The sequence below is a fragment of the Tenrec ecaudatus genome, chromosome 4, assembly GCF_050624435.1.
Source record: "Tenrec ecaudatus isolate mTenEca1 chromosome 4, mTenEca1.hap1, whole genome shotgun sequence".
In the NCBI taxonomy this organism is placed as follows: Eukaryota; Metazoa; Chordata; class Mammalia; order Afrosoricida; family Tenrecidae; genus Tenrec; species Tenrec ecaudatus.
The window spans coordinates 67,580,813-67,592,439 of NC_134533.1; the positions used below are offsets into that span (position 1 = coordinate 67,580,813).

An 11,627-nucleotide genomic window follows, 5' to 3' on the forward strand; every position below is an offset into this window, starting at 1 on the left:
GAGAGGGTGAGATTTATTGATGGTAGGGGTAACATGGATATGGGTAAATGGAAAGGTCAAGTTTTGGAGAAACATCTGTGCATGTCTGTTAAGGGGAGAGATGACCTACAAGTCAGGGGAAGAGAGATTGAGGATGCTTTTGAAAGCTTCGGGTTGAATGGGTCTTTAGTAGCATGCAGCCAGTGGGCAGAACTAACCTAGAGTATCTGGGAGTATCCTGGGGAACCACACTGGGTTCCATAGAATACTGGGGCACTGAATCCTGCATTGTTGGGGCACATGGTATGCTCCAGATGTTGCATCAGTGAGACCCCATATGGGAATCCCACTGGGTGAACTGGACACACCTCAGAAACATTTGTAACCTGAGGATTTAAACTGGAAAAGACATGGTGTCTGAAGCAGAAGAAGACAGCTGTACCAAGAGAAATTCCCTTCTTGTTTAAGAACAAACAAGATCTTGCTACATCAACACCTTATAGGCCATATTAAAAGAGTTATTATTCTGGCAATCCTGGGAAGACAATTCTGTTATATTTTGCTTATGCTTGTGTGTATGTGAGGGTATATCTCAAAGGTGCACTGCCATTGGATGGGTTTCCTTCTCAAAGCTGTGCTATGTGTTTCTCTGTTTTTCGGTAAATGAAACCTATGGAAATTGATTCTATTGGGAAAGACATATAATAGCATTGGAGGGGACAGCATAGAGGGGTGTGGGAGATAAGATAGACATGGCATCAAGATGCCCAGGAGGGAAAATGTGTTTGGTAACTGATTATGAAAGGAATTATACAAATACATGTGACAAGATTGAACTATGGAAAGATATGACACATGTTTTAATTCCCAAGTTCTAACAGATTAAGAAACAAAACAAAAAAATATATAGATCCAGGAATAGCCTGGGCTCACACTGAATTTTAACTTCAACTTAACATCAATTAGTTCTTACATCATGACCTATTGATACTCAACCTTCATGAAACTATCACTGAAGAAAAGGGTGCTACATGAAAGTGTGGCAAAGAAAGTAGATGATGCCTGACTATCATTTGGAATAGGGTCTCGGGTCTTAAAGGTTTGTATTCAAACAAGCAATTATGTAAGCGAGGAATCAACTACATCTAAACAGAAGAAGCACACCAGTTTGTGTGATCCAAGATGTCAATTACAAAACTTGAATATGGTGAAAAATATCAGAGCTAAAATCATGAACACACAAATTTGTAGAAGGCTATGGGGGGCAATGGTAACCCAAAACTAACCTGTAGAATATCTAGTCAAACAGAGATACTGGCAGATCTGCTCTGGCCAAAGGCAAGAGTCCCAAGCAATCTTTTTATTGGGCAGAGAATATTGTCTGTGGATCATGCTGGATCGAACTTGATAGTTGGCTAGTTGACCTCACCATAGACATGACCTGATTTTTTTCTGGGTGCAAGCATTTCTTAGTTGTTCCATGACAGAAATTTCTTCCATGACTTCTTGAATGTTGATGGGGTCTTCTCTCTCATGCATTATTTGTATTTTTATCTTTATTCTGTTATGATCTTATCCTTACGATTTGTTTTCCAATTGTCTTCTATTGGTTTTCCCAGATGTGGAGCAAAGGAGGAGTGGAGGTATAATGATAACAACTTAAAGAAGGTGTAATAGGAAATGCAGGGTGGGGGATGGGTGATAGGGAGAGAAAGGGTATTTGGAGAGTAAATAATGAAGGTGGGAGGGGGGAGAGAGCACTAGAACTTACAAGGATTGCACAACTCATTTTAAAGTTTGTTTAACCATGTGCTAAGATAGATGTGATACTGATTTTACAATTCCTATTGAAATTATTGCATGTCTGAAATATTCAATTTTACAATATGTAAATTGTGTGCCAAGCAAATGTTGAAAAATTCATTTTAAGGAATTGACTCATATGATTTTGTAACAGGCAATTTCAACGTTTATATGGAAGATGGGCAGATGCTATCTGGAAGCAGAATTTCTAGTTCTCTGGGAAACCTTAATTTTCCTTTTTTCAAATGATGGATCTGGCCCACTCACAGTTTTGAGGGTAATCTCTTAAGGTAAAGTGATTTTATATGATTGTGTTAGGGTGGATTCTCTAGAAAAGTAAAACCAGTCACATTTCTCTATAGGAAGAAATAAATTGATATAAAAAATGTGGTCCTCATAGTTGTGGAAATGGTTAAGTCATTTCAGACTCAAGCCTGTGTGTAAAATATTAACATGGAAGTTTTTTTATATTTGTGTAGCTCCCATAGCTTGGGAACCAGGGAGCAAGAAGACAAATCAGGAGGCAAGAGGATGAAACAGGGGAATTAAGAAAGAAGAAAAAGAAGAAAGACCAAGGCTGGGAGATGCAGAGGTGGATTGATGGGATAGATGTGAGGCTCTGATAGCTCCCAGAGTTGGTAGGTAATATGGTCTCTGTTTTTTCAAGTCCAAAGAACTGGGTGTAGATGCAGCAGATGTACCATCCACACCACCAAAGATTGATGCATGTTCTCCATGGCATCAATTTTAGATATATGTTGGCCATACCTCGAGGACACATCATCAGGCTGTGACCTGAAAAGGGGGTTATGTCCCATGCTAATTTTCCCATAACTACCTCTTACACCGGTCAGTACCCATCCTGCAGTTGTTTACAATATGTAATAGGACCAGGCTAAGCAAAGGATGATAGATTTTTGCAAGATCAATGATTTTTTTTTCATTGCAAATACTTTGTGTATATAGCTGGATGGAATACATAGGAATCAGATTAATTACATCTCTAGAAAGAGAAGATGAATTTCAATATGATCATTCTGAACAAGGCCTGTAGCCTACTCCAGAACCAATCATTGATTTCTCATATGCAAGTTTAAGTGGAAGCTGAAGAAAACTAAAATAATCTACAAAAGCTAAAGTGCAATTTAGAGAATATCCCACCTGAATTTGAGACAGCCTGAGTATATACTTGACACCTTTAATGCTAATTACAAGAGGAGTTGTGGACAGCAGGGATATCATATAGGATGAAATTATAAGGGTCATTAAAAAGGCAAGAAATAGGAAAAGACCAAAATTAATGTTATTAGAGATTATGAAACTTAACATTGAACCTACAGATGCTAAAGGTAAGAAAATATATAGTAAAGAACTAAAGAGAAGATTTCAAATGATAGTTCAGAAGACAAAGTGAAGTCTTATAATGAAATGTGTGAGAACCTAGAATCAGGAAACTAAAAGGGAAAAACATGGATTTCTCAGGTTAAAAGAACTGAGAAACAAACAAAAGTCAGGTTCCAGTTGAAATACTGAAGAATTCCATGGACTATATATCAAATGATTCAGGAAATCCCAAAGATGATGGAAGGAGTACACAGGCACTGGACCCAAATAACCTTTCACTAAGAAACCATTTGAAGAGTGTATAGAACCAGGAACTGATAATACTGAAGGAGGAGGTACAACCTACACGAAAGGCACTGGTGAAAAAAGGCTTAAGGAATTACAGAACACAAATTGAAATTTTTCATCAAACAGAGACAACAATGGCATCTATGACAAAAATATCAGAGTGCTAGCTGGCCAACCAATTGGAAGAGATCCATGTTTTGCCCATTCCAAAGATAAGGGATCCATTCAAAGAGGAAATTATCTAACAATATCATCAATATCTCTCACACACATTTTTCTGAGATACTTTAAACAACACGGGTTGCAACGTGACATTGGATAGGGAACTTAAAAATATTCAAGCTGAATTCGAAAGAGGATGTGGAAGGATGGGTACCAGTGCTGACATCAGAGGGCTATTTGCTAAAGGCAGAGTATGCCAATCAGATGCTTACCTGTCGCACTCATTGTAATAAGAGTTATTCAACTGTATGTCATACAAAATTGGGCATGACATTGGAAAGAAAGGGCTTCCAGAAAATTATTCCTGTGGGAAACTTGTAGTTTGAATAGAACAATGAGATATTTCAGAGTTTAAAATCTAGAAAGTGTTTATCGTGGTTATATCTTTACACCAAAATTAGTCAAACAATGTTGAGGAAGTAAACCAAAAACTAAATTCTATAGTCATTAGGAATAGAATAATATTCTTTTAAAAACTACAATATGGATATTACATACCTTTGAAGCCTAGTAGGACTTGAAGCACTTACTAATGAAAATAAAAGACTACAGTGTACAAGTGAGATTTACCCCTCAACATCTAAGAAGAAAATATCATCACAATTGGACATGTAAAACATTATGATAAACAGACAAAAATGTAAAATTCCTGGATACTTGAATCCATAATCAATGCCATTGAAAGAAGCAGACAAGAAAAAAAAAAAGAAAAAGAAAGAAGCAGACAAGAAACAATACAATATGTAGTACTGAGCAAAATTTGCTGTAAAAAACTCTTTAAATATTAAAATATTAAAGACGTCAGTGTGAGGATCAATATGCACTGACCTAGGTCATAGTATTTTCATTTATTTCATGTGCATAAGAAAATAAGTAAGACTGAAGACAAATTGATGCTTCTGATTAATGGTGTGAACAAATTACATTGTACATATCATTAACCCCTAGAAGTAGCAAAGCTGTCTTGAAACCAAAATGCTACTTAAAGGCAAAGATAGTCAGACTTCATCTTAATTTGGGTATATTAGAAGAAATCAGTCCATGGAGAAGAACACCATGTCTGGAAAAGTAGAATGTCAAGAAGAAGAAAAAAGAAGACTTCAATGAGATAAATTGACACAGAGCCTGAAACAATGGGTTCAAACATGGAAGCAATGATGATGGTTTAGGACTGGTGAGATTTCATTCTGCTGCAGCTAGATTGTAATAGGCTCATCCAGAGGTGCAACAGACTGGCAAGTAACAGTCACAATAGAGATTTTTTTGCATGCCTACATAATTTTGGATGAATCTTCAAAGCTGAGGAAAATATTTGATAGGTTTCTCTGCACTTTGAAGAGATTTTTTGGTAACTTCTAATAACCACGTGAACCATTTGAAACTTATGTAAGTTTAAGCACTTTAATGTACATACTTGCAATGTACTTATAAAGTCTGACAGTACCACGCAGATCCAGGATTTTCTGCTTCAGTCATACATTTCTCCACCAGGCACGTCTCTTCTTTGATTATACATTTAATTCCACTACATTTATTCCCTGTCAGAGGTCAGGGATTTAGGAGAATAAAATATTTCCATCAACAGCACATATATTCTCCCCAAACTAAACTACTAGTTTGTGGCATGCAGAAGGCTTACTCCCTTAGGCTTCAACCATACTTCCAAGATGTAAACGAACAATTGTGGCAAATGCTGGCCTCTGGGACTGACCCAAGTGGGACTATAGAACCTATAATGAGTTTGCCTTGCACAGAATGGCTAGGATCTGCTCTTCTTGGGTTTGACTCAGCACAATACAATCAATCTGGAAGAAAAAACAGTTCCTCTGTGTGTGCCCAGTCTAACAAGGAATGGCAGTACTGATAGGGCACTGTAGGAGTTGAGGGTGAAGAGGACTTCCCTAAAGGTGAGGAATAGTTTTCCAAAATTATTGAGGATTTCTGGTATTCAATTATACCGAAAATGGATTGAGAGCGTACTGCAAGGGCAGAAAACATGGCCCTCCAAATCTAAATAGACTTCACCATGTTGCATCATTTGATAGTTAAAAATAATGTATTCCCATCATATGGGATAAACTCTTTTTAAAGTTATCTCTGCCAATGCTGAGGTTTTCCTGATCTTTAAGAATTTTGTTTATCAGACAACTAGACAACTAGTACTATCATTGAAACAGGACATATGTGCAGGAATATAGTTTGGGTTGTCTCATTAATAACACTAATTTCAAAATGGGCATCTCAGCATTAATGTTGACACAGAAAGAGTAAAGATCATTTTATAAAGAACAAGGATCATTTTTAATGCAATTTCTATAATTCATTATAATGAATCCATGAAACCTGATTATAGCATCTGTCCTTCATGCTTCTGAGAGATCTTGTGGGACTTAGTTATGTTAACCTCTGGCATGTGAACAGCCCTTGACATATATCTCCCCCTTTTTTTGGATTGTCTGTTGTAGTGGAGCAAGGATTGAAATTTGGAGGAAAAGATGATCCGAATTCTTCTGTGGCACATACCAGTTGTGCAGTTTTGGAAAAATAAATTAGCCTATGTAATGTACATGTTCCTTATTTTATAAACTGTGGACAATAAAAATCTCATTAGAGTGCATACAAATTATCAGTTGGCCCCTTAACACTTTTTTGTGCATGTTATACTTTTGAAATATTTTGATCATCTGACTCATTTAGAGCTTGTTGATTATTTCTATATAATTTAATTAAATTCTTATGTGTGGTAAGATATCCCATGTGTCTTAGCTAGCATTTTGATTTTAAATAAATAAAAGAATAAGTTACTGGTTAGTTCTTTGGGGAAAGCAATATATATATGGCAAACTTTTTGAAAGTTTTGTGCTATATGTGTGTTTGTACATAGACACAATATATACAGATATATTAAAAAAATGGTTCACAAAGTTTGTGGGAAAAAAAATCCATGACCTCTGAATAGATTTTTCCATGAACTTTTTATTCTCCTATTGTTTCTGTATATATATGAATATAAACCACTTGAAATCATATAAATGGAACCATATCATATATATATATTTCTAAAGTAAACCCATAGTATATCATTATATCTATATAGATAGATACATATTTTAGAAGTAAACTCCCTGCCACAGAGTTGACTCCCACTCAAGGCAACTGTGTATAAGGATTCTGATAGTGTAAATCTTTATAGCTTCATCTTTCATCCATGGAATACATACCACTTTCAAAATCTTACCAAACCTGATTTCTGTGATTTAAGAAATTAAGCTAAGGATTATTGTTTTACTTTTTAGACAACTGAAATATGTACTGGGAAAACAAAGCTCTAGAGGCATTGACATTCCAAGAGTGTGTGTGTGTGTGCATACATACACACATACATACATATATATACATATACACACATACATATACACATATATTTCTCAAAAGCTTATAATTCCTTCATATGTAGTTTTAACAAATATATTGAAGTTTTACCTCATGCGATGGCTTAAAAACCATCAATGATTTACAGAGATACCTTTCATTAAGACAGCCTTAGGATTTTTCCAAGGGCTTATTAAAATGTGAAAAAACAATGGAATTAGAAACTTTTCCCATCCTGTCTTTCCAATGTCAGGTGAAGTTTCCCTGTGACAGGTAAAATACTCTAGATGTTTGGAACCTAAGGCAGGATTATTACTAGAGAAGAGTTACTTTATTCTGACCAGTATTTAATTAAATTAATCAATGAATTAAGAAACTCAAGAATAGTGGATGAATAAATATTGTCGGTATTTTGTTTTTGTTTAATTCTGAGCAATTTTATTGCAGATTTATCAGCATGTATCCACTTTTGACTACATTCTGACCTATTCCAAGGATGAATAAGGAACATAAAAATTACATGTATTCAGATTAACCATGTTTACGGTTAACTTCACTGCATTCACCAATCCCAGTTATTTCATCCTGATGGGCATTCCTGGTTTAGAAGACTTTCACGTTTGGATATCCATCCCTTTCTGCTCAATGTATGTGGTTGCCCTTATTGGAAACACCACTGTCCTTTTCATCATCAAAACAGAGGCAGTTCTGCATGAACCCATGTTTTACTTTCTTTCCATGTTGGCCACCACAGACCTCGTCTTGTCAACCTCTACCCTTCCCAAGATGTTGGGTATCTTCTGGTTCAATTACCATGAGATCACCTTCCATGCCTGTCTTACTCAGATGTATTTCATCCATGCTTTCTCTGGGGTGGAGTCAGGACTTCTTGTGGCCATGGCACTGGACCGGTATGTGGCAATCTGCAATCCTTTGAGGCACACATCTATACTAACAAATGTTGTGGTAGCCCAGGTTGGCACTGTGGCACTTTTACGGGGGTTGGTGCTGATGACACCACATCCTTTTCTAGTAAGAAAGTGGCCATATTGCCAAACCAATGTGGTCCCACACACATATTGTGAGCATATGGCTGTGGTAAAATTGGCTTGTGCTGATATTTCCATCAATAGTCTTTATAGTTTAGCAGTCATCATCTTGATTGTTGGGACTGATGTGACATGCATCTGTTTTTCTTATGTACAAATACTCCGTACTGTATTCAGTCTTCCTTCTAAAGATGCCAGGTTGAAGACTCTCAGCACTTGTGGATCCCATGTTTGTGTCATCCTTATCTTCTACATCCCTGCTCTTTTTTCATTCCTCACTCACCGATTTAGTAAGCAAATCCCACGCCACACCCACATTTTGTTGGCTAACATGTACTTACTGGTACCCCCAATGCTGAACCCCATCATCTATGGGGTGAGGACTAAACAGATCCGAGAATGTGTTATACAATTATTCACAAACAAAATGAGCTGAGAATTCTGGGTTCAGCTTTTTGTCTTACTCGCACATTCCCGCATTGCTTTAATGGTAAAAGTTCTTGGATTATAGAACCAATGCAAACAAGAATTAAAATGAAAGTTAAATTCACTATATTTAACTACATGAACCTGTAGAATGGATCTAACATCTGTCCTTTTCTAGCCTATTTAAGCATTTGATGAAAATTAGATTGCTTTAGTCTTTTCTGTACACGTGTTTCTTGGGTATCTTTGCAAAACATGTGTATTGTTTTATCTTAAGTTTCTAATAGGAACATTCTCCTGAGTATAACTTTTTAAGAGAAGAAATTTGGAAGAGCATAATTCCGACATCTCAGAGTCGTTCTATAATCTATTTGTAATTTGGGAGTGGTAATGAGTGGTTAGAATAGGAAATTTAGTGATAACCTGTCACCTTGCAAGTGATGAGAAGGGTACAATGTGAGGACTTACTTGAGAATAAATATGAAGTCTAAAATTAATCATCAACATGATGATGTCCAGTAACTGTTGAACTGCTAGCCAAATGTTGTAAGTTCAAACTCACTAGAAGCTCGGTGGGAGAAAGATGAGGCTTTCTGTATCAGTAACAATTTATAAAGCCTCAGAAACCCTGAATACACTTCATAGCAACGGGTTATTGATGGTATATAAATTCCAGATCTTTCAAACTTCTGGAAAATTGCAAATAATCACAAATCATTCCTCCTTATGTATCATAGTTAAGTTAAGATCTATATTTATTAATTCAGTCAATAAATATTTAGTGGTCCTGTTCCATGTGCTGTGTACATACCTGGCCATTTAAAAATGTAAACAAAACAAGCAAAATTTCTTTCTTTGGTGGAGGTTACAGTTTAGTAAGGAAAGATGGCAATTATAAATGACATATTTATTATGATATACATTTCCTATAGTATTTAGAGCTACCCATTTCTCGTTAGCCAATGCTTTGACTGTATCCCCCTGATTTTGATTCTTGATTTTTTTCTTCCCTTGTCTTATGTATATATAGAGAACAATCTTGAAGTCTTGGCTATATCCCATTAAAATTCTATTCATTTCTGTTCATGTATTTACAGGGTTTTCTGTTATGTGGTGAATTGACTTTTCCATGCCTATGTACCTCGTTGTCCTTGTAATATTCCTTGTTATGAATTATATTATATTAGTAATAAAAAGAGACTTGATGGGTTCATGGGTTCAAAGTTGAAAAGTAAGGGATTCAAACCCACCAATGGCTGTGTAGGAGAATAATGAGGCTATATGCTACTGTAAATATGTACAGTCTAAGAAGCTCAAAGAACAGTTCTATTCTGCTTTATAGAGTCCTGAAGAATCAAAATTGACTTTATGGCAATGGCTTATATTAATATAGCTACTGCACTCATGGTATATATTTTTGCTTTTGATCTATCTATTTTCATTTAAAATGGGCTGTTGTAGACAGCTGTGTTAGACAGAATTCTCTAGAGAGACAAAAGAAGATTGCTAATTATATATATATATATATATATATATATATATATATATATATATACAGGTATATAGATATATAACACAAGAAATGAACAGTTAAATTATAAAGTCGTACGAATGACTCAGTGTAACTCACTCCTATGAGAGAATTGTGAGTCACTGGAATTCCTTCAAGTCTTGAGGGGCCACCAGGTAGTCCTCTGTTGAGAGATTCAGGCTATCCAGGCACAGGCAGCAAGCAGCAATGCAGGTCATCAACAGTCATCCCGGTCACCGACAGTCAGTCCCCCAGCTCAAGAGATGTAAATTCCAATTGTGTGGTGAAGCAGGTCTTGAAGGAACCTCAGATTATAGCGACACAGTCCACAGGTTAGGTGTCCCACAGGTAGTGTAGCTTGCAAATTGAGGCAACAGAACAGCAAGGCAGCCACACACTGGTCCGATGATCAAAGAGCGAGAGACAAGAAGGCAAGGCTCACTGAGTCATTTATCTCTCTGCCCTTCAATTAATCCCACATGTGTTTATCAGCCAGGCTGGCACAATAAACTAAATTCCTCAACAGCATTTAGTTAAATCTTAATTTTTATTGGAATTTGCTATCCTTAACTGCTGTGTTTAGACTATTTTTAGTTAATTAATTTCTTTGGATGTATTTCATTAATTTCAAAATATTTTAAAAGCTGTATTTTTATTTATTTGCATGTTAAATATATTGTTTTACGCCTTACAATGTACTTTCAAATTTGCATAAAATTCCTATTCATTTTCAGTTATCCATTGCCTTTTTCCTGTGTCTTTTTTTATTTTTTAATGATTGATATACTTTGGCACTTTATCACCTGGAGGCTTAGATAATACTTAGTTATCTGGGATGCCTGTACACAACAGAACATGTAGCAGCATTTGCTTTCTACTTGCTAGATACTTAGATACCAATAGTAACTAGATGTGTGTTCAGAACTGGGCAAATAGTCTGACAGGTGTAGGAGGGACCAGAGAGATATCTATCCTGACTGAGCTCTTCTGCTCTAGATAGGTAGGGCACTTTGTCTCTGTTCCTTATGCTGTAGCTTTCAAATGTAATAAATGGTAAATCCACCAGAAATGTTATGAGTACTCTGTGTTTTCAAGAGTTATGGGTATTTTAAAATTAAACTTCCCACAGTCTTCTTACATTGAAGCATAAAATTACAATTACTGTTGCTCTTCCTTCATTTCTGACTTATCATGTTTCTTGCTGGTTTAATTGCTGTTCAACATGAAGCATCAATGAGTCAGTTGAGGTCATATCAGTGACTTCAACTAAACACAATCACTTCAGTTATATTAAAAGCAGCACGAGCGCAGGCACAGATACCAACACACGGTGGCATGGAGGATGGGAGGGAAGACGGAGATGATATTGAGAATGGTCTCCAAGGCAAGGACGTGAGGAAAAGAGAGACGAGCTCCAAAGAGACAGTGGACCTTTATTTTAACTTTTCCCTCTGGAACCATTAGAAAAATAAATCTCTGTCTTCAAAATCACCCACTTGTGCTATTTTTGTTTTAAATGTACCCGGGACCCAAGGCACTGGAACTTATTGGGCAGGCTATAGAACAAACAGAGAATTTATTTCTTATATTTCTGCTGGTAAGACTCTTCAGCC

General features: G+C 36.2%; 1 protein-coding gene across 1 annotated transcript; it reads left to right on the forward strand.

Annotated features, from left to right (window-relative positions):
- The first annotated feature begins 7,545 nt into the window (after window positions 1-7,545).
- On the forward strand, window positions 7,546-8,493 carry LOC142446868 (olfactory receptor 52E4-like). The gene has a single exon (XM_075548603.1). It carries the CDS (start codon window positions 7,546-7,548, stop codon window positions 8,491-8,493), a length of 948 nt encoding a protein of 315 aa, XP_075404718.1.
- Window positions 8,494-11,627: the final 3,134 nt, after the last annotated feature.